The following is a 24,722-nucleotide window of genomic DNA, read 5'->3' as shown; positions in this document are numbered from 1 at the left end:
TTTTATAATTTGGGTGTCATTTGCCCCCAGTTGCCAACACGACATCCAAAGCCCAGCAGAGCAGGTAGCATTCGAGTCAGATGGCTCAGAAAAGAAGAGCTGGAGTGTTCACCCAGGCTGGCTAGTGTCCAGCCCTGTGCCTTCTCTATCAGGCCACAAGCCCCTTCTCTGTGAGCCAATACAGAAAACCATCAAACCCAGGCAATTTAACTAAACAGTAAAGTCAGAATTCAAAACAATGTGTTCTAACTCCAAAGTCTATTGATTTCCCACCTCTGCAAAGTGAAAGACAAACACTTCCTGTGCTGATTTCAAACACTACCCCTTAGTTTTTTTGAAAAAAAAAATTGAAAAGAACCAAATAAACTCAGAAATACAAAAGTAAGTAGAAAACCAAACAAAACTGCTCTTCATCTGTATAGTCTTTATCTTCCTGTGAACTCTTCCACAGCAATCTGCTGGGGATGCTGGGAATATGTTGCTCTGATTGATTGATAAATAAAATGCTACTTGGCTAGTAGCCAGGCAGGAAGTATAGGCAGGACAAGCAGAGAGAATTCTGGGAGGAGGAAGGCTGAGTCAGGAGACACTGCCAACCGCAGCCATGAGAAGCAAGATGTACGATACGGGTAAGCCAAGAGCCACGTGGCAAGGTATAGATCTAAAGAAATGGATTAATTTAAGATATAAGATCTAGCTAGTAAGAAGCCTGCCACAGCCCTACAGTTTATAAGTAATATAAGTCTCTGTGTGTTTACTTGGGTCTGAGTGGCTGCAGGACTGGCAGGTGAGAGAAATTTGTCCTGACCATGGGCCAGGCAGGACCAGGAAAACTTCAGCTACAGCAATCCCATTCCAGTGCTCCCTGAGAGGTCCACCTGTGCCTTTGTGTCCCTGCTAGATGGCATATGCTTTCACCCTCTTGAACCTCTGAAGCATGACCCACATAGTATGAAACTTGGCAGTCCATCGACATGCTGCTCAGAGTATGCTCAGGTGCTTGGGGAGCTAGGCACTGGCCATAGCAAGTGCGCATGCTCCAAAAGTTGGATGACAGGAAAACCCACATGTTCTGGAACTAGGCAGGAGCAGGATGTGTAGTGTGCATGCTGTTTGCAGAGTCATCAACTTTGCTGATTAACCTCATCACCCAGCAGAGAGATAAAGAGCCTCTATACATGCTAGTGAAGAGCTAAATTTGTTTACTTTTCCTGAAAATATAGTCACAGCCATACAAATTATGCTAAAATGTGGATGGCCCTTTTATGATAAGGGACTCACTTTCTGAGTGAAGGCAGCATACCAGTAATTTATGGAAACTGTTGTCATTCGCTGAAACATGCTGATGCAGAGAGTGGCAAATTCAGCCTGTGAGTGTGCTGGTGCATCCTGCTTCTTGTCTTTTGTTTATTCACTTAATTGTAAGTGGAGGACCAGGTGCTCGCAGCGAGAGCAGTATTTCCTGCATATGTAATAATAGCACTTAATAGACAATTGAGTTCCGGGAGAGCTTAAGCTGTCTGTTATGAAGTCACAGAAATGGCAGGAGTAGGAAGATCTGCTTAGCTGGCAAGGTTCTGATGGCCAAAGTGAGTGTAGATCTGCTCATTAGCCAACAGAAGGGTAAAATGCACACAGTTCTCGGGTGTGTTGCCGTTTCTGTGAATGGATGTTTAGGGCTAAGCACTGTTCTGCATACCTTACAAGCACTAACTTAATCCTCACAGCAGCATGAAGAGATAGAGCATTACTGCTCCCATTTTAACAGTGAAGAAACTGAGGTCTCAAACGATTAGCTCATTGGATCACAGTGACATCTAATATGTATGAGCTGGGTGGGCCTCCAAGTCCATGCTTTTGCTGGTACACTTCACAGAAAGGTCTTTCCCCATCTGCCACCAGATAATGCTTAGTTGAGAACTTCTATCAAATGTCTATTGCACTATTTTGCTATATGTTAGCCACTGTGCTTGGCACATTAAACATATCATCTCCTCTGGTCCTCACCACAACCTGTAACTTAAGTCTGACCATGATTTCCACTTTATGTCAGAGGCACTCGGCATGAAATTAGTAGAACTGGTCAGTGTGTGTGTGTGTGTGTGTGTGTGTGTGTGTGTGTGTGTGTGTGTGTGTGTGGCAGGGTGGTCATTGATAAGACACTTGCCTAGAAAGTGTGAGGTCCTGGGTTCCAACCCTAACACTGAAAACATCGGACAGTGGTAACTTAACTACTCATCTGAGGGCCTAGAGCCTATGTAGGTCAGACTGTGATTCCAGCTACCAACCCTGTCCCCTGGATCTTCCAGTCTGTGTGTGACACTATGCTGGTTAGTTCTAAATGTCAACTTGGCACACTCTAGAATCACCTGAGATGAGCACATCAATGAGGGATTATCTATTAAAAGTTGGCCTGTGGCCCTGTCCATGGAAGATTGTCTTAATTGTTAATAGAAATGTGAAATTGCCACTGTGGATGGCACCATTCCCTAGGGAGGAGCCCCAGAATGAAATTGCTTTACCATTGGACTCCTTTTCAGTGATAAAATAAATTCTTTATTGTTTTTAACTAGTTGGTCTCGGATTTTCTGTTATTTTGGGGTAAAAGTTAGACCAAGAGATAGTGTAGGTATTTTAGACAGTAGAAGTTGTGCATTGTATTTTTTGGGATTTGGGTCTTAATGTAGCACAAGCTAGGGAAGCACCCACTCTGCAGCTGAGGATGACCTTGAACTCTCGATCCTCCTGCCTCTACCTTCCAATGCCCCAGTCCCTAAGATTACAGGCATGTGCCCCAAGAACACACTGTTTTCCCAAACGAATTTCAAACGATGGGCTCTTTCAGGTAACCAGTGTCCTTTTGAAGTCTGGTGCTGATGTCAATGTAAGCGGTGAAGTTGGAGACAGGCCGCTGCACCTGGCCTCTGCCAAAGGGTTCTTTAACATTGTGAAACTCCTGATAGAAGAGGGGAGCAGAGCAGATGGTAAGGTGGTGTCTGCCACCTTCACGTCGCATGGGTGTGTCTTTCCCTTGCTGTCTGCCGCCTCCACGTCACGCGGGTGTGTCTTTCCCTTGCTGTCTGCCACCTCCACGTCACGCGGGTGTGTCTTTCCCTTGCTCTCCTAGGAACAAGCTTGGAGTTGACTACTCTTGCAGATGTGGGCTAACAAATGTGTGCCACGAGTCATAATTTATTTTAAAAGTTTATTTGTTCAATTCCAATGAGAGTATTTCTTTATTCCCCTCAGTTCAGTCTTCCAAACACCCAGTTCCCTGGTGTCAGGAAGCAACGTTCTAGATAGATTGGTCCTATCAGTTGTTATTCACTGATCTTTTCTTTCAGTTGAGGTATAATTAACATATAGAAAATTCAGTAAATTTGGAGTCATTAACTCCAAAGGTAACTGAACTTCCAGGCTTTCTTGCTCCAAATCACTTTATCTCTACTTAAACACCACAATAATTTTGTTCTATTCTATGTTTGTTTTTTAATTTCCTCTGTGTGTGTATCTGTGTGTGGCGTATGTATATAGTATATGCCTGTGTGTGTGTGTTCAGGTCCTCACAGGCACTTGTAGAGACTGGGAAAACATTTGATATCCTATTCTATTACTTTGATGTAGTCCCTTGATATAAGGTTTCTCTATGAACCAAGAGCACACAGCTAAGAGCCAGAATATACCAGCAATCCTCCTGTTTCTGCTTTCAGTGGCAGTAGGGTCACAGGCACTCCTGTATAACACACAGCTTCTCACATGGATACTGGGATTTGAACTCAGGTCCTCCTGCTTGCTCAGCAAGTGCTTTTTTCCTCTCTTTTTTCTTTTTTGGTTTTTTGAGACAGGATTTCTCTGCATAGTTTTCGTGCCTGTCCCGGATCTCACTCTGTAGACCAGGCTGGCCTCAAACTCACGGAGATCCGTTTGGCTCTGCCTCCCAAGTGCTGGGACTAAAGGCGTGCGCCGCCGCCGCCGCCGCCACCACCCGGCTCAGCAAGTGTTTTTACTCAGTGAGCCTGAGTATCTCCCTGCTCCACACTTTGCTCACGAGGGTAATCCTGACATTTACCCATATTCCTGCCACACACAGAGTCTTACCTTTTAAACTGTAGAAGACTCCAAATATGCTACCGCTTGCATATCCAATTTCCTCCTGACTGTAATTTAGTATTTCTGCCATCTTGTTATTATATAAGTCCTTTGGTTAGCAGATGCATTTATCTCCTGGATACATATATAGGTGTACAATTGCTGAACCCAAGGGTATGCATAGTTTTAAACAGTCTCCCAAGGCATTTGTACTGTTGTCCAATCCTGTGCCAATGTATTCCATTTCCTTCTGACAGCCTGCCCAACAAGGGATGCTCTATTGTTATACTGTGACTTGATAGGCATAAAGTCTTAGGGTCATCAGTATCGTAGGTATTTTTGTAATTCTTAAAATTATTATATAAATGTTGGAAAGTTGATTGAAACTAGCATTAAGGAGGAAGGACTCCCTCCTAGACTTTTATTTTTGACGCAGATTCACCCAGAGCTACAGCTGGCCATAAAATTCTCTCAGGCATATCCAGCCTCCTCTGCCTGCCCCCCTAGAGACCTAATTAAATGCCCATCAGTGAGAGCTGCTGGCCTTTGCAGCAGGACAGATGCACAGCTCCAAAAGGACATGGTTGTCAGGCCCATAGAGCTGCTAGCTCCTTGGGTCCAAAATTCAAATTGGTAATCACTTACTGAAGCCACTACTGATGCTTTCATCCAGTAGTAAGGAAGTCCAGTGACTCACACACACCTGCAACAGTGGCAAGGAAGTCCAGTGACTCACACATGCCTGCAACAGTGATAAGGAAGTCCAGTGACTCACACACGCCTGCAACAGTGGCAAGGAAGTCCAGTGACGACTCACACACGCCTGCAACAGTGATAAGGAAGTCCAGTGACTCACACACGCCTGCAACAGTGGCAAGGAAGTCCAGTGACTCACACACGCCTGCAACAGTGGCAAGGAAGTCCAGTGACTCACACACGCCTGCAACAGTGATAAGGAAGTCCAGTGACTCACACACGCCTGCAACAGTGATAAGGAAGTCCAGTGACGACTCACACACGCCTGCAACAGTGATAAGGAAGTCCAGTGACTCACACACGCCTGCAACAGTGATAAGGAAGTCCAGTGACTCACACACGCCTGCAACAGTGGCAAGGAAGTCCAGTGACTCACACACGCCTGCAACAGTGGCAAGGAAGTCCAGTGACTCACACACGCCTGCAACAGTGGCAAGGAAGTCCAGTGACTCACACACGCCTGCAACAGTGATAAGGAAGTCCAGTGACTCACACACGCCTGCAACAGTGGCAAGGAAGTCCAGTGACTCACACACGCCTGCAACAGTGATAAGGAAGTCCAGTGACTCACACACGCCTGCAACAGTGATAAGGAAGTCCAGTGACTCACACACGCCTGCAACAGTGGCAAGGAAGTCCAGTGACTCACACACGCCTGCAACAGTGGCAAGGAAGTCCAGTGACTCACACACGCCTGCAACAGTGATAAGGAAGTCCAGTGACTCACACACGCCTGCAACAGTGGCAAGGAAGTCCAGTGACTCACACACGCCTGCAACAGTGGCAAGGAAGTCCAGTGACTCACACACGCCTGCAACAGTGGCAAGGAAGTCCAGTGACTCACACACGCCTGCAACAGTGATAAGGAAGTCCAGTGACTCACACACGCCTGCAACAGTGGCAAGGAAGTCCAGTGACTCACACACGCCTGCAACAGTGGCAAGGAAGTCCAGTGACTCACACACGCCTGCAACAGTGGCAAGGAAGTCCAGTGACTCACACACGCCTGCAACAGTGATAAGGAAGTCCAGTGACTCACACACGCCTGCAACAGTGGCAAGGAAGTCCAGTGACTCACACACGCCTGCAACAGTGGCAAGGAAGTCCAGTGACTCACACACGCCTGCAACAGTGATAAGGAAGTCCAGTGACTCACACACGCCTGCAACAGTGGCAAGGAAGTCCAGTAACTCACACACGCCTGCAACAGTGGCAAGGAAGTCCAGTGACTCACACACGCCTGCAACAGTGATAAGGAAGTCCAGTGACTCACACACGCCTGCAACAGTGATAAGGAAGTCCAGTGACTCACACACGCCTGCAACAGTGGCAAGGAAGTCCAGTGACTCACACACGCCTGCAACAGTGATAAGGAAGTCCAGTGACTCACACATGCCTGCAACAGTGGCAAGGAAGTCCAGTGACTCACACACGCCTGCAACAGTGATAAGGAAGTCCAGTGACTCACACACGCCTGCAACAGTGATAAGGAAGTCCAGTGACTCACACACGCCTGCAACAGTGGCAAGGAAGTCCAGTGACTCACACACGCCTGCAACAGTGGCAAGGAAGTCCAGTGACTCACACACGCCTGCAACAGTGGCAAGGAAGTCTAGTGACTCACACACGCCTGCAACAGTGGCAAGGAAGTCCAGTGAACCACAGACACCTGCAACAGTGATAAGGAAGTCCAGTGACTCACACATGCCTGCAACAGTGATAAGGAAGTCCAGTGACTCACACATGCCTGCAACAGTGATAAGGAAGTCCAGTGACTCACACACGCCTGCAACAGTGGCAAGGAAGTCCAGTGAACCACAGACACCTGCAACAGTGTTAAGGAAGCCCGGTGACTCATAGACACCTGGACAAGAGTACTGTGGATATCGCTCTGTATAAATAAAATGCTGATTGGCCAGTAGCCAGACAGGAAGTATAGGCAGGACAAGGAGAGAGGAGAATTCTGGGAAGTGGAAGACTGAGGCAGAGAGACACTGCCAGCCGCCGCCATGAGAAGATGTTAAGATACTGGTAAGCCACGAGCCACGTGGCAACTTATAGATTAATAGAAATGGGTTGATTTAAGATATAAGAACATCTAGCAAGAAGCCTGCCACAGCCATACAGTTTGTAAGCAATATAAGTCTCTGTGTGTTTACTTGGTTGGGTCTGAGCAGCTGCAGGACTGGCAGGTGAGAGAGATTTGTCCTGACTGTGGGCCAGGCAGGACCAGGAAACCTCTAGCTACACAAGAGCCTGCAACAGCTTGCAGATCATGTCAGAATCAGCTGCTTTAGTTTGTAGAAATTGAGGAACACCTTTTGCATTGTTTTCTACGGCCACTATGCAACAACCCTGGCATCTACATGACGGTCATCACAAACAGCATGACCTGTCAGGAAAAAAGCAAGGTGTGGACCTCATTTATGCAGTCTTGGGCAGTCATTCATTCTCTCAGCACAGACAAGGCAGAGGTGCACCTGTGGGGAGCTCTGCAACATCATTACGTTTTGAAACGGCTTTGCTTTTCTGTGGGATCAGGAAGTGCATCACTCTTCACTCTTACTATCCATGCCAGCCTCAGCTTTTTGTTCTCCTGCACAAATCCAAAGCCTGACAGTGTCAAATGAGAGCCATTTATGATCAGCATGTCTCCAGGATCAAAGGACTCTTCTGCAAAGGCATTGAAATCTGTGCCGCCCCACACTCCCTCATATACCTCAGCTGCACAGTATAATTTCTAGAGTTTTCTTTCTGACACACACAAGTACCACATTCTTCCTACTCAATCATCTAAAATAAAAAAACAGCATGACTCAGACGCTTAAGTATTCTTATTTCTTTCTAGTACACTTGATATTAAGCCCTCCTCATATCCTAGTGCTTACAGAAAACACAGCACACTCTGCCCCATGTGAGGGATAGCGTAAGACTCACCATCAGGGAACTCACCCTTTCAAAAATGTAGCTGACCCTCAAGATGATTTACTTAAACTCTAGACTTTTCTTGTAGTAAATGGACATATGAGAAAGATTAAATGAATGGCCCCAAAAAGAAGAACAATTTGCAGTCTAGTATTTACCATATGTTTCCATGGAAATGGAATGGCATAAATGAGAATATATTCAAGTTACAATATTGCCCCAAAATGTAATTCAGAAGGCAGGATTGTCAGTTCACTGTATTTAAGTGGCTGGCCTATTCAGCCAGATGTTTTCAAGTCTCTGGATTGCTTTAGTGTGTCTTTTGGGGTAAGGATAAAGAAAAATAAATCCTCATGGAATGATGTTGAAAATACTGAGATAGTCCTTAAAATGTATCCTTTCAACAGAGATGAAAATGAAAACTTTTATTTTACATTCATTAATATTTTCTAACTCACTGTTAAACACTTAAGCTCTTTAATATAAGGCCCTCCTTTGATATGCCACAGACTACTGCGGAACTCTATAAAAATCTGTCAGGCTGGAGGCTGGAGAGATGGCTCAGTTGCTAAAAGCATGTACTGATCATTCAGAGGACCTGAGTTCCACTGCCAGCAGCCACATCACATGACTCCAACCACCTGTTTTCTGGATTTAAGGGGTCTTCTGGTACTCTCATCTCTTTGGACACCTGCACTTGTATGTGAACACACACACACACACACACACACACACACACACACACACACAGATACATACAAACTTGCAAAGAAACACACCCACAAATATACATGCACATACACACAACACACAATACACAGAAACATACACTAAATCCATATACACACAAATATATATGCACACATATCACACACAGAGAAGAGAGAGAGAGAGAGAGAGATACATACATACTTGCAAAGAAACACACCCACAAATATACATGCACATGCACACAACACACAATACACAGAAACATACACTAAATCCATATACACACAAATATATATGCACACATATGACACACACACACAAATAAAAGTAAAAATAAATCTAATCAAGTAAGATCGTGGTTAGCAAGACTGCTTTATTTTTTAAATATGTCTCATTGGAATTATACAGATCTGTTACTGAAAGTTTATTGAAGACACATGTGGAATTTATTTTAAACACTGGCTAGTCTTAGCAGGATTGCTGACTTAGTCTGGGAGTTTTTGTTTTATTTTTAAGGTCAGTAATCATGAATAAGGAAGAAGTAGGTTCCACATAACCTACCATCCAACAATCTTTCAAAAACCACTGGCTGATGAACACTCATTCTTTTATGAAATGAAGGAGAGCATGAAATATTTTCCGGATAATGAATTACATATATTCCTTTGTTTGGAAGTCTCCTTTATTTAAATATTGTGATTAGAGATTTTTCTTGCTTTGCTAGGGATTGAGCCTCAGGGCTTTGTACATACTGTATAAGCTGCCCACCACTGAGCAATAACCCTAGGCATCACATTATTTTTGAGACAGGGTCTCATTAAATTACCATGCTGACTTTGAACTCACTCTATAGCCCAGACTTATCTTGAAGTTATATCACTAATGTCTCAGCTCTGTCTGGGATCAGAGACTTACCTGCACTACCAGGCCTGGCTTTAGGAAAATACAAAGCTACTCCAAACAGAACTGATGCTTATCATCATGTCTCATTGTTCCTAAGATAACACACTAATTTGTAGATTTTAGTCTCTAAATCAGTCTAAGACAAAAACAAGTATCTCACAATAACTGCAATAAAGCTATGTGATCCCTGTGTCTGATGCCACACCCCTCAGTGTGTAGTGGAAGGAGAAATGTCTGCAGCACAGAGGCATGTCCACTAGGTAGGGACCTTGAAGTTCCCTTGGTTCTGCTGGAGAGGAGTCACACTGAGAGGGGTGAGTTTGGCCAGGTGGCCCTTCACAAGCTTGCATAAGACTGCGCTCCACTATTCTTTATTTAGTAGGGATTTGGGAACCCTCAGGGGAGGCTCCTGATACCCTGTGCATTGAATTTACCAGAACAGACCCATGCCATTGAATTTACCTGGATTCTCACAGAACATGAAAAAAAAAATCAAATGGTTATAGACAAGCAGATAATCAAAAGATCCAGCGTATTCTGAGGGAAGGGTGTTCTCCTGAGGGAAGGGTGTTCTCCTGAAGGAAGGGTGTGCTGAGGGAAGGGTGTTCTCCTGAGGGAAGGGTGTTCTCCTGAGGGAAGGGTGTTCTCCTGAGGGAAGGGTGTTCTCCTGAGGGAAGGGTGTTCTCCTAAGGCACTCCTCCTCACAGGCTTTGCAAGACTCAGCTAAAGTTTCTCCATTTGCTTAAGACCTTGCAGGGCAATAAAGGAAAGAGGCTGTCAACAACTGTAGCAGCTAGAAGGCAAATCTGTATTCAAAATCCTCCTTCCTTAAGTGCTACATACGATGTACCATCAGTCTGAACAAGCTATGCACACTTTTGAGGCCGCACTTTCCATTGAGATTCTTCATTTAAAAACATGTCCTTATATTTCTTCTGCTTGTATAGTGTCATCAAATAATACATGAATTTGGACAGGAAAATCACAAAAAAAAACACAAAAATGTGTCTAGAGCAGCTGATCAACTACTTTATTCTTCAGATACTGAGTTAAAGTCAGACCTAGAATTGAGCAGTTTCATGTTTAGCTATTATTAAGCCCGTCTTGCAACAAGATTTTATGTTATTTGAAGATATATATTATGTGTTCATAGTTCATTTGTTTTAACAAAAATTATAAGAAAATTCAGGAAATAGGTGGAATGATCTTCATTAAATGTGTGCACAAAAAGTATAACACTAAATGCCTTACAAACATAAGTTTCATTGATGTTTTCTGTTTGGCACCAGCAGTGGTTCTGTTATAGTCATGATGTCTGAGAAGACAGGAGTACTTTAACACTGCTCCAGAGATGGACCTATAGTGGCCATTTAAGGGATGAGACACTGCAGTTGGGTTTTCCCAAGCATCCAATTAGCTAATTAGTGTTGATTTCAACATGAAAGGAATATATTGAAGGTTATATACCTTGTAGTGGGTAGCTGCTCTAGCTATGACCTTGAAGCGCTGTCCCTAGTAAGGCAGCAGGTAACTGCTACACTTGCCTACAACCTTGAAATACATGCCCCCGGGGCATGGCCGCTCTGGAACCCTTAAGCCCTGGAAGGCACCTATGAGGTGCTCTCTTTGTTCCCTTGTGGTTTGCATGCTGGGACTGACCAGGTAGATCTTGGAAGAAGATCAGCATGGGACATAGTTCTGCTTTCCTGGACCCTATGATAAATACCCACGCTGTAATGAGTTATCCCCTAATAAATTCCTTTGCTCATTAAATAGACTCAGTGGATTTCTCGCATTATCACCTGGTTAGTTTTCACTGTAAACTACATACAACCTAGAGACACGTAGAAAGAAAGAACATCCGTTGAAGAATTGCCTTTCTCAGGCTGGCCTCTGGCCATGACTGGGAGAGAGTGTCTTGACTGATGATGGATGCAGGAGGACACAGCCCACCATAGGCAGCACCAGCCCTGGGACATTGGTCCTGGGAATGTCAAAGAAAGCTATCTAAGCATGAGCCAGAATCAAGCCAGTAAGAACCATCCTCCCATAGTTTCTATTTAATTTCCTACTTGAGTTCCTGTCCTAAGTTTCCTCAGTAGTAGATTTTGACTTGGAAGTTCAAGATAAACCCCTTCCTCCCTAAGCTGCATTTCGTCATTGTGTTTTCTGAAAGGAAACTAGAGCAAATATCAAATAGCACCCAGTGTCTACTCCAGAGCAAAGAAAAAAGTCAGGCCCAGAGCTCTCACAGCAAAGAAGCATCTCCAATGTCACACCCCAAAAGGGTCCCATGGGACACATGCAGACATTGGGCCTCTAGAAACAACCAGTCAGGACCCTGATCCTGTGATTGTAATGGCTACCAATAGAAACTGGGTGACATTATTGTCACTAATGACCATATTGCCAGGATAGACTAGGCCTACACGCCTGTGTCAAAGTCAGAGTCTGATGTGGTGAGTTGATTTGAAGATGCCATACACAGGTATCTGAGAGGGAGAAGTGTGGAGAGTGAAAGACCATTGTTGAGAATTATCCCAAGGCAGCACAGGCAACCTCACTGTGCTTAGCACTGGATCGTTCAAGGAGAAAACAGAGATCCGCCTTTGAGCATCCTCATCTAAATGCTTCTCCCTTTGTGTAGTGTTGTGATTCCCAGCTGGGGAGTACAGCACCTCCCATCCAGTGCCCCAATGGGATCTTTAACTTAAAGATTTTAAGTTACATGAACTGGGGCGGGGTGGGGGGGGAGCCATGAACCACAGCTTCTGTGAGGAGGCCAGAGAACAACTTATAAGAGTTAATTTTGTCTTTCAACCACGTGGGGCCTGGAGATAGAACTCAAGTACACAGGCTTAGCTGCAGATGCCTTTATACAATGAGTTATCTCAACAGTTCAGAACTTTCAAAGTTGAAATCCTTCAGAGGAAAATGGGGGTCAACTGAAAGGGATACTGACGGGGATGAGGCCACAGGTAATTTGGATGTTTATAGGTTTCTCCAGAGCAAGACAAATTTGATTAGTTGTGTTCATAGAATTTATGAGCACTAGAGGAAAGCCTATCTGATGTGGCAATAGGCAATAGAATAGAATTATAACATTTTTAATTGGTTGCACTTAATTTCCTCTATTATAAACAGTAATTGGCAATTTCCAAGAGTATCTTAGGCACTTAGGCAAAGCACATGGCACTGTGGATATAAAGGAGGAGAAAGAACGAATTCCAGATGACGTATCTGTGCTTTCTCACCAATGGCAGTGAATGCTCAGGACAACGAGGACCATGTTCCCCTGCACTTCTGTTCTCGCTTTGGACACCACAGCATCGTGAACTACTTGCTCCAAAGTGACTTGGAGGTTCAGCCTCACATTGTTAACATCTATGGTGACACTCCTTTGCACCTGTGAGTATGACCTAGCATTTCTCATGTCCAACTCATGTCCTCTTACTTGTCAAAAAAATCAAAATATTTTCTTCCCATCCAGGGCATGCTACAATGGAAATTTTGAAGTTGCAAAGGAAATAATCCTTGTAACAGGAACTGAAAGTCTGACTAAGGAAAACATCTTCAGTGAGACAGCCTTTCACAGGTAAAGAATATCTCTGTGTACTAGCCACTGAGCTTGGCTGACACCATGCAGCCCCCAAAGTCACGTACACAAAGCCATAACAAATAGTGGCAGATGTTGCTATTAACAAGTGAGTGCAGAGGCAGGCAAAGGACAAGAAGCCTGGCTGGCTGCAGGAAGGAAAGGTGGAGGCAGACACTGCTATCAGTATAGCAGATGGAGCTAGAGCCAGATGCTGCATTTCCAGCTGGAGCCACAAAGACAGGGACTGATGTTGCCAAGGCAACAGGCCTATCAACATCTGTAAGCATATTGCTCCTCACTCTGTGAAAAGCTGCCAAAAGGGGCTGTACCCATAATCCTCCTCTGACAAGAATCTCATTACTAGGATTCATCAGCATCAAATATGACACTTTCTCCCTCACTTTCTAAACCTTATGTGCAAATGTGTCTACCCAGGATATCCATCTGTCAGCTGCTAAAAGCCTAGTCAGGATGGTGTTGGGATACCTAGGATGTAGCTCTTTTCTTGCCAGTGTGCTTAGGAAAGCATCCTTCAGGGTCAGCTGGGATTGGGAAAGATGCACCCGAACTCGGCAAGGGAACAAAGCAAGGGGCTGCTGGTAACTCAGACCACAGCAGCTTCTGGGCCATCCAGGGGGAGGATGGGTGCTTCACAACATTAGGAGCCCTAGAGGGTTGTCATTTCACTATAAAAATAATGCTTTGAATTTAATAAATCTTGACTAGGAAGATCATTTACTTAAACATTATGTATTTCTCAGCTAATTTGCAACCTCTAAAAATGGTATTCCAGACTTATTTGTTGTCCCCATATTGTTTGGTTTGTGTTGGTAAATAATAGAAAGGAAAAAATTCATTAATCCTAAAATAACATTAGCCTTGTGCTTCTATGTCAGGCACCAACCCTTCAAATAGAGCATAAAACCAAAGATTTGCTTATTCATAACCAAACCAGTTGCCAAGAAAAATTACCACTTAAGGAGGAAGCAGTGATTACACTCCAGGTTATTGTATCCATTGTCTCATTTAATTTTTATAAATCATTTTAAAGTTGAAGAAAATCTAAGTATCTATCAGTTGCTCTTTTTATTTCTATGGCCAAATAAATAAATGGAGCAGCTAAGTGAGGAAGAACCTATTTTGTCTCAGTTTGAGGTGGCACAGTCCATCAGTGTATGAAAGGCATGATGGCTGGAGACTGAGGCGGCTGCTTGCCTTGCCTCTGAAGCCAGGGAGCAGAGGTGAGTGCAGCTACTCAGCTGGCCCCTCCTTTCCCCCTCTGTATTCAGTCTAGGACCCCAGCCCATGGGGTTGTGGTACCTATAGTCAGTAGAGGTCTCAATTAAATCTCTCTGTGAAAGTCCTCACAGACACATGCAAAAATGTTCTTCATTAACATCCCAAGGGTTTATTAATATAATCAACTCAACAATATAAATTCATCATGATAGAATGTGTGTGAGTCCACACATATACAGATATATATATATGAATATATATACATATATGTATGAATACACAGACATATTTTTAATGTGCCATGTCCTGTAACTAATTACTTTGTAAGGACTAATAAAACAGCTCGGACAATGAACTATGAAGTGTGTGGTGCTGCTGGCCCTATTTATGATGTAAATAGTTGAAAATGATATGATATATTGTACCAAGATAGTGATGATTTATTCACCCAGTCATTCAAGGAAGAATTACTACAAACCTGCTCTGTGTTGACTGGAATAGGAACATTACCATTACAGGATCTCTTCTGTCCTTAAAGGAGCCCCATTGTAAGATGTGAAGACAGTCAGAAGTTTGTCCACCACCAGGCACAATGGTGTGTGTTCCATCCTTCTGAAATGAAGGAGCCTAGGAGACAGTGAGCTCTGCCTTGTTTCCATGAGAACGCATCACACGGGGAAAATGATTTAGGTGTACAATGCAGGGACAGCTTTGTTAAGAATGACTTCCTCAAGGCCATCCAGGAAGAGGAAGTAGTGAGACCCAGGAAACTGCTGAACTGAGTGCCTGTCCCCTTCCTCTAGCCATGGTTATATGGTAGCTGTTCCCTGTGCTAGATGAGGAAACCTAGCTTCCCCGGGTTTGGGAGGATGGATAGAGTGATCACTTTCTGTAAAGAGAAACTACAGGAGAGGGGGTATTTCTGACACCTGCTAGTTAAAAGCAAAAGACAATTATCATTGATAAGTGTCGTGTAAAATCACCCCTGGATGTGGGGACATTTCTAGAAGGGTTTAACTGGGGGAAGGGAAGACCCATCTTGAATGTGAGTGAAACCTTCCCAATCTAAATAAAACACACAAAAGAAAGAAGCGAGCTGAGCACCAGTCTGTGTCTCCCTCTGCTTTCTGACTGCTGCTCAGGCTGCTCTGCTGCTCCAGGCACTGCTGTTTGCCTTCTCTGTGTAACCAACTGTTCCCCCTTTATCTGTGAGTCAAAAGGAGCCCTCCCTCCCTTATTACTCCTGCCACAGCAATATGGCAAGTATCATACACACAATGTGTTTACCTCACACAAATTCTTCCTCCATGTATCTCAGCTTCCACAATAAGCACTGGTAGTCAAAGTTCCATTTAAGTAGTTCAACAGGTCTATTGCAAAATTCATCTATAAAAATCTTAGCTCTTGAGATTCTTCTGTTGAGAATTCTCGATTTAGATCTGTACCCCACTTTTTGATTGGATCACTTAGTTTGTTGATGTCTAGTTTCTTGAGTTCTTTGAATATTTTGGCAATCAGTCCTCTATGAGATGTGGAGTTAGTGAAGATCTCTTTCCATTCTGTGGGATGCCACTTTGTCCTATTTATGGTGTCCTTTGCCTTACAGAAGTTTTTAAGTTTCATGAGGTCCCATTTGCTAATAATTGATTTTACTGTCTGCTTTATTGGTGTTCTGTTCAGGAAGTTGTTTCCTATGCCAATAGATTCAAGGCAATGATTCCCTGCTTTCTCTTCAGGTTCAGTGTATCTGGTTTGATGTTGAGGTCTTTGATGTACTTGGACTTGAGTTTTGTGTAGGGTGATAGATGTGGATCTATATGCATTTTTCTACATGGCAACATCTAGTTATGTCAGCACCATTTGTTGAAGATGTTTTCTTTTTTTCCATTGTATATTTCTGATTTCATCATCAAATATCAGGTGTCCATAGGTGTGTAGATTTATGTCTGGGTCTTCAATTCAATTCTCTTGATCAATGTGTCTGTTTTTATGCCAGTACCATGTGTGTGTGTGTTTTTTTTTTTTTGGTTTTTTTTTTTTTGTTTTTGTTTTTTGTTTTTTTTTTTTTACTACAGCTCTGTAGTACAGCTTGAAATCAGGGATGATGATATCTCCAGAAGTTCTTTTTTATTGTATAGGATTGTTTTCAGATATCCTAGGTATTTTTGTTTTTCCATGTGAAGTTGAGTCCTAAAGAATTGTGTTGGAATTTTGATGGGAATTGAGTTGAATCTGTAGATTGCTTTTGATAGAATGGCCATTTTTACTATGTTAATCCTACCAATCCATGATCTAGGAGACCTTTCCATTTTCTGATATCTTCTTCAATTTCCTTCTTCAAAGATTTGAAGTTTTTATCATGCATGTCTTTCACTTGCTTGGTTAAGGTTACCCATTTTCTATTATTTGTGCCTATTGTGAAGGATGATGCTTCCCTGTTTTGTTTCTCAGCCCATTTGTCATTAGTATATAAGAGGGCTACTGATTTTTTTTAGTTGATCTTGTATTTAGCCACTTTGCTGAAGGTGTTTATCAGCTGTAGCAGTTTTGGTGGAATTTTTGGAGTTACTTATGTATAATATCTTATCTGCTAATAATGATACTTACATTTCTTTCTTTCCTGTTTGTATTCCCTTGATCTCCTTTAGTTGTCTTATTGCCCTATCTAGAACTTCAAGTACTATACTGAATAAACATGGGGAGAGTGAACAGCTACAGCTGGAGTTATCTCTAGTCCTGCCCAGGCCAGCAGCCACTCAGACTCAAATAAACACAAAGACGCTTATATTACTTACAAACTGTATGGCCATGGCAGGCTTCTTGCTATCCATTCTTACACCTTAAATTAACCCATTTCTATTAATCTATAAGTTGCCACATGGCTTGTGGCTTACCAATATCTTAATATCTGTTTCTTATGGCGGTGGCTGTCAGCATCTCCTGACTCAGCCTTCTTGTTCCCAGACTTCTCCTCTCTCTTGGTCCCACCTATATTTCCTGCCTGGCTACTGGCCAATCAGCACTTTGTTTATTAACCAATAAGAGCAACACATTCACAGCATAGATAACATCCCATAGCAGACAGCCTTGTCTTGTTCCTGATTTTAGTGGAGTTGCTATGAGTTTCTCTCCATTTAATTTGATGTGGAATCAATATGGCATTTTCTCAGAAAATTGGGAATCTATCTAACTTAAGACCCAACTGTACTACTCTTGGGCATATAACCAAAGGATATTCCATCCTTTCATAAGGACACTTGCTCAACTGTGTTCATAGGAACTTTATTTATAATAGCTAGAAAATGGAAACAAGCTAAATGTCTCTCATCCAATGAATGGATAAAGTAAATGTGATATAGTTGCACAATGGAGTATTACTCACCTGTTAAAACCATGACATCATGAAATTTTCAGGCAAATATATGGAACTAGAAAAAAATCAACCTGAGTGAGATAACCTAGACCCCAAAAGACAACCACAGTATGTTATTAGCTGTAGAGTAGAAGATAATCATACTATGGTCCACAGACCCAGAAAGTCTAAGTAACAAGAAGGGCTTAAAGGAGAATGCAAGGATCTCCCTGGGAAATATAAAAATAGTAGATTTTGTAGATAGACTGGGGGCAGGTGGGGTTGGGAACAGGAGAGATCAAGTGGCAAGGGAGAAATGACTGGAACTAGGGAGCATTTCAGGGGTGAGGTGGAAACCTAGTGCAAGGGAAACTCCACAGACTCTATGAGCTTATCCCTAGCAAAGAATCCTAGTAATGCGTGACACAGAGCCTGAATAGGCCATCTTCTGCAACCAGGCAAGGACTCAAGTGGAGGGGTTAGGACAATAACTCAGCCACAAAACCTTTGACCTATGGTTTGTCCTGCCTGCAGAGTGTTCTGGGACTGGAGCCTAGCAGAATAATCATCAAAGAGACCAGAGAGACTTCATCCAGCATCCGATGAGAGCAGATGCAGAACCCCACAGCCAAACACTAGGCAGAGCTTGGGAAGTCCTACAGAGGAGGAGAAGGAAGGATCAGAGGAACCATAGGGGTCAGGGACACCAAAAGAACAGGATCCACAGAATAGACTGACCAGAACTCATGGAGGTTCTCAGAAATCAGAAAGCCGGTAGGGGTTTGACCTAGGTTCTCTACATATATTGTGACTCTGTAGCTTGGTGTTCTTGTGAGATTCCTAACAGTGGGATCTGTAGATGGAGTTTTCCTGCCTGGCCCACAGTCAGGACAAATCTCTCACCCGCCAGTCCCACAGCCACTCAGACCCGACCAAGTAAACACAGAGACTTATATTGGTTACAAACTGTATGGCCGTGGCAGGCTTGTGGCTTACCGGCATCTTCACATGCTGTTTGTCATCGTGGTGGCTGGCAGTGTCTCTCTGACTCAGCCTTCCACTTCCCAGCTTTATTCTCCTCCTTGTCCCGCCTACACTTCCTGCCTAGCCAATGGCCAATCAGTGATTTATTTACCAACCAATCAGAGCAACACATTTGCCATACAGAACATCCCACAGCAGGGATCAGGGGCTCTGACTCTTTTGCCTGCTTGTGGAACACTTTTTCTCCTACTGGGTTGTCTCATCCAGCCTTGATGGGATTGTATGTGCCTGGTATTATTGCAGCTTGTTATGGCATGTTTGGTTGATGTCTCTGGAAGGCCTGCTCTTTTCTGAGGGAAGATGGAGTCGGAATGGATCTGGGAGAGAGGGAAGGTGGGAGTAAGAGACTTCAGGGAGGGGAGGAAGGAGAGAGAGAGGGGAAGCTGTGGTCACGATGTAACATATGAGAGAAGAACAAAAAAAACCTTAATTCCTTTGGGTCCTTAAATATGTCAGTGTTCCCTCCAGCTAGAAAGAAATGATCATGAGGATGCACCAGTTTGTGTTATGACACCATAGCATGGATTCATTTGAATTTTTAACAGCATGGAGCAAGCAGAGGGGGAAAATTGAAACTGAAGCTCAGAGGCCAGAGCACGTTTCAGGCTAGTGTGTGGACATGCTCCCTGGGACAGTAACAACCTGCAGCACTTACTCTTCCATCTCAGAGCCCTTGAGAAAGGAATCATTTCCTAGGGATTAATTTCAGATGGTCACCTCAGTTTGATAAAAAGTTCTACAGATCTGTCTGGAATTTGCATTTGACTGTCTTGCATGTATCTGCTAGGGTAAAGGTGAACTGACATCATGGGGAACACGTGACCCAACTCTAGGAATCTCACACACTCCTTTGCTTTGCTCCAGCTGTTAAGCAGTGCTTACAGGGGCTCTGTTACTTTTTCTTTCTCTTTTCCCCTCTCTCTTCCTAGCCTATCTCTCTGTTACTTTTCTACACACACCAGTATCTAGAATGGCCAGGATTAACCAAGTTTTTATCATTTGTTATGGTTCCCATATCAGCATACAGCACCCTGTGTGACCTAAACAAGAGTGATGGATCATTTCACACTTTCAGATCTACAAGATCTGTGTACTGACTACTCTGACCTCCTATGCAGATGTTCTTTCGGGATTGAAGATGGTCAACTTCTCTCTACTTTGCTGTGCCCAACCTTCTGCTTGTGTAATCTTTGTCCCAAGTTCCATTTCCCATAAGGAGACCAATCTTATTAGATTAGAATCTACTCTAAGGATCCCACTGGACTTCAACTACATCTTGGAAGACAGTATCTCTAAATACAGTCTACACTGAAATCCTGGGAATTAGGAGTTTCTCGGGGACATGACTCAACACATAAGGACCCTCTATCTTTCTCATTTTGTACTTCTGCAGTGCTTGTACCTATGGCAAGAACATTGACCTGGTCAAATTTCTTCTTGATCAGAATGCTGTGAACATTAATCACCGAGGAAGGGATGGGCACACAGGTAAGACTGTACCGAGAACATCATGTATACACAGACCTGTCAGTTATCAAGAACAGTGTTGATCCAAGGGGAAACAGCATATTGAGAATGGTCAAGCCCCAGAGGCCAAGGTATTATTATCAATTAGAATAATTTAGAATTAATGGTAAATGCCAATAACAAAAATCAGATTGAGTTTTGTTCAGTTCCACTGTTGGTTTAAAAATCTACATACAGTCTTTGCAACCTGTGTAGCTGGAATCATGAAAGGTTGGTGACATCTCTGCCATTGGTTTGGTGTTCAATAAAAATACTGACTGGATTCTTGATTATTTTTTTTTCTTTTGTAAAGGCAATAATATTTGTTCTTGACCACTACTATAGTTTTAGGAATAAAAAATAAAAACATATTGTGAATAAATATAGTCAATATAGAAAGTTGCCTAGACTAGGATACCTCTATTGCTGAACATATCACTTGGTTTCTCAATAATAAAAATAATTTCTCATCACATATCAAGTATGGCTTTATATTTCTAGAAATCCTGTTTGTAAGGATGACTCTTTTGACATCAAAGCACCTGTTCTTCTTTCTTCTTTTCCTTCTTTTGTTCTTTTCCATCACAGGATTGCACTCTGCTTGCTACCATGGCCACATTCGCCTGGTTCAGTTCCTACTGGATAATGGTGCTGATATGAATCTAGTTGCCTGTGATCCCAGCAGGTCTAGTGGTGAAAAGGATGAGCAGACATGTTTGATGTGGGCTTATGAAAAAGGTATGTTTTTAATCATTGCATCTCTGCAGTGACACATTGAACTGTGTGCATAGATTATGCCGATGCATCAATAATCCCTTTGCTTACATGACTTACCCTCCCACTTTCTCTGTGGAATGTGTGTAAAGCTCTGGGGACCTGGATCAAAGAGTCTAACAGACCATTATTAGAGAAAGCAACTTCTGGGCTGCAAATGAGCTGATGTATTCTCAGCATTGACAATAAAAAGGGACTGGGCTGCTGCAATTCTAGGCTCTAGATAAACAGGACTAAGATAGGTGACCATAGGAGAGTGGTCTTACAGCTGGTTTCTGTATCTTAGAGGAAATATTGATGTGGATCTAAATTTTCAGAATATATATGGGGGGGGGGAACATTTTTTAGTTTAAATCCTACTAAGAACATCTGTGTTACAATAAAGCAAGGAAGAAAATACACAAAACACACAGCTCTCACCTTAAAAAGAATAAGAAGAGTTTATTCCAGAGCCAAACTGAGTTGCCGTGACCCAGAAACACAGATTTAGGTTATTCCAAATACCACATTCCAATGTGGTAATAGTCTCATCAAGTATTTGTAGAAACAGGACAAAATAAAGACATAACGGCAACATTTTCCAAATGTATTGATGGGAACATTGGTTAGGCTGGTTACAACCATGCAAGGACTTCTCTGTTAGAGGTCTCCAGTGTGATGCAATGCCACTCCCAGCCTTTCGGGTGGTGGAAGCCAATGGGGCTGTTCACATTCATCAAAAGGGTTTACTTCATCATTAAAAGGATTTGAGATCACACACAGAGGTGGGTAGTAAGTATGGGGTCTGTCCTGGAGTATGGTTGATAGACCCAATTTCTCAACTGGAGAAAACCTGTTTCCCCTTTACTACTGTGTACTGATTGTAAATAGCTTCTTGGTTAGGGGTGTAACTCCGTGGCCACTTCCTCCTCTCAGTGCTGGGAACTTGTTGAGCTTGAACCTGTGCAGGTCTGTGTGAGCTGCCATAATCTCTGAGTTCATGTGTGTGTCTGTCCTGTTGTGTCTGGAAGACACTGCTTCCTTGTAATTACTCATTGCCTCTGGATCTTAACAATCTTTCTGTTCCCTCTTCTGTATCAATCCCTGGGGTCTGAGGGGAGAAGTTTGATGAAGACATTCCACGTAGGGCTGAGTGCTCAAGTCTCTCACTCTCGGCAGAATGTCCAGTTGTGGGTGTATGTTAATTTCAATCTTCCACATCAAGAAGCTTCCCTGGTGTGCATGGAAATGCGCCGATCTATGTGTATAGCCATATATCATTAGGAGTAATTTTTACCGTGTTCCTTTAGCAGAATGACAGTAGTAGGTATTCCTGTAGGCCCATGATCTATGTAGCATCAACTTCTTGGCCACTTAAGCAGTGTCAGGCATGGATTCCCTCTCATGGAATGTGTCTTAAATCCAATCAAAAAGTGATTGATCACTCCCATAACATTTGTAACATGATTAGGCCAGTATATCTTGCAGACAGGTCACTGCTGTAGGTCACAGGGTTTTTAGGTTAGGTAATCGATGATTACCTCTCTCCTCCAGTAAAGTACCTTAAAGCTCCATGAATGCTAGTCAGAAATATGAAGCTTCTAGTTGGGCAAAAGCTTGATTTTTCCATGTTGGATGACATAAGTAAGTATTGTCTTCAGCCGTAAGGCCTTACTACCATGTTATGCAAAATAACCAATAGCCTTGGCAATAAGATGTGATATTTGGGGGTTCCCATGGGACTCCTTTAGTCAACAACTCAATAAGAAGTAACAAGTTCCTGGCACTTGAGGTTTCAAGATGTCTTAAAATGTCTGTTTGGGTCATTGTCTCCCTTTTATTTGCTGACTCAATTTAGATTGCTTTCGTATATGTAGATGTTTTAGGAAGCTTCTACAGTAGTAGCTTTCCATCTGGTTTTTCTAATGGCCTTTAGCATTAGTTGTCCCTCCTCATAGTCCCTCCTCCACCCTTCTCTCTCATCCCCTCCCTATTTGATCCCCCTATCCTGGTTTCCTCTGTGCATTTTTAGGATGTTTAAAGTATATATAAAAATAGGTTTCTCATTTTTAATGTGAGAATCCTCAAACATCATGCTGACAAGCAAAATTACCAAGTTGTAGGCTTTCTCAGCCTGCCAAGTTGATCTAAAAGGTTTTGTGCCTGAAATAGGGTAAAGTCCATTAGCAAAAGGAGATATGAAGTTTGAAGGATGAAAATGGGAAACTATTGCAAGCTCAGAGACAGGAAGACAGGAAAATACACATGTCTGGAGATTGCTAGTGAAAATTATGCAGGATTACTTTTACATAGGTGAGTCAGTAAAATAGAGATGAAATAGTAAACACAAGTCCCACCTACATAGCTCAGTGAGTTCTTACACCCATCCAGAACCCAAATGAAAAAATTTACCAACACTCAAGTTCCAGAAACACTACTGACCTTCTCTTCCAATCCCTTTCGAAAGAGTATGCCACAGCTTCTTTTTCTGATTTATGGACTGGAATGTTATGGTATGTGGTGGTATTGTGTTCCCCAAAATATTGTGCACCCTAATAAACTTATCTGGGGTCAGAGAACAGAACAGCCACTAGATATAGAGGTGAGAAAATGGTGGCACTCACACCTTTATCAGCCTTCTGGAGGCAGAGATCCATTCGGATCTCTGTGAGTTCAAAGCCACACTGTAAACAGCCAGGAATGGTGACTAATGCCTTTAATCCCAGGAAGTGAGGACAGAAAGCAGAAAGGTATATAAGGCATGAAAAACAGGAACTAGTAGCTTTTGGCCTGGTTAAGCTTTTAGGCTTTTGAGCAGCAGTTCAGCTGAGATCCATTTGGGTGAGGACACAGAAGCTTCCAGTCTGAGAAAACAGGATCAGCTGAGGAATTGGCAAGGTGAGGTGGCTGTGGTTTGTTCTGCTTCTCTGATCTTCCAGCATTCACCCCAATACCTGGCTCTGGGCTTGTTTTTATTAATAAGACCTTTTAAGATCCGTGCTACATCTGGCGCCCAACGTTTGTGGTGTGAATTCACGTAAAAGCCACTTGCCTGTGGCTTTGTGGGCCCAAGCTCAGACCTGAGCTACACTCAGCCGGCTGTGGTGGCGCAAGCCGGTAGGATTTGCTGAAGGAGGCAGAAGCAGGAGGATCCCGAGTTTGAGGCCAGCCTAGGAGGCTTCCTAAAGCGAAGCTTCGGCTGGGGCCTAGCCACAAATGCTTGCGGACCATTGAGGCAGCGGCTGCTGCTCCGAGTTGCTGGTTGCTTCTCATTGTGTTGGTGACTGTGGTGATGCTGCTACCTGTGACAAAGGGTTTACTGCTGCTTGTTCAGAGAAGAAATGCCAGGACCATCGTGTTACAAGAAAGCATCCGCAAAGGTCAGTTTGGAAAAGTTTGGCAAGACAAATGGTGGGGAGAAATTGCTGTGAAGATATTCTCTTCTAAGGAAGAACATTAGTGGTTCCAAGCAACAGACATTTATCAGACTGTGATTGCTCCAAACCACAGAGGGGCACAAAAAAAAAAAAAAAAATCTGCAAGGAACCATAACCATGCCTAACAACAACATTGAAATCTTTAAAAGATTATGGGACTCCACAAAGATGATTCCACATGGACCATGATAAAGCCATTAAGCTGATTAACACCACGGAAAGATCGACTTTGGACTACAAACTGTTCAGGACAATTTCAAGATGGCTAGCTGAGATGATCCAGATTCATAGACTACTCGAGCAAGGACTTGAGACAAGCCCTACACTTTCTCATCATGAAGCGACTGGACAAATGATACAAGACTTGACAATTAACCCAAAAATTTTCTTTTCAGGATTCCCTAAACAT

At 43.1% G+C, this 24,722-nt stretch overlaps 1 protein-coding gene across 1 annotated transcript in view; it reads left to right on the top strand.

Moving 5' to 3' along the window:
- Tnni3k (TNNI3 interacting kinase) overlaps positions 1 to 24,722 on the top strand; it is a 268,692-nt gene that overhangs the window by 66,012 nt on the left and 177,958 nt on the right. The window contains exons 7-11 of the mRNA XM_052730298.1: positions 2,846 to 2,984; positions 12,648 to 12,792; positions 12,875 to 12,979; positions 20,011 to 20,105; positions 20,712 to 20,861. Of these exons, the coding sequence (XP_052586258.1) occupies positions 2,846 to 2,984; positions 12,648 to 12,792; positions 12,875 to 12,979; positions 20,011 to 20,105; positions 20,712 to 20,861 (634 nt within the window). The remainder of the gene's footprint in view (positions 1 to 2,845; positions 2,985 to 12,647; positions 12,793 to 12,874; positions 12,980 to 20,010; positions 20,106 to 20,711; positions 20,862 to 24,722) is intronic.

Source organism: Peromyscus californicus, unplaced genomic scaffold (genome assembly GCF_007827085.1).
Source record: "Peromyscus californicus insignis strain IS unplaced genomic scaffold, ASM782708v3 Scaffold_9__1_contigs__length_137607984, whole genome shotgun sequence".
NCBI classification, from domain to species: Eukaryota; Metazoa; Chordata; class Mammalia; order Rodentia; family Cricetidae; genus Peromyscus; species Peromyscus californicus.
Note: the sequence above shows the minus strand (reverse complement) of the source record. Positions and strands in the feature narration are given on the sequence as shown.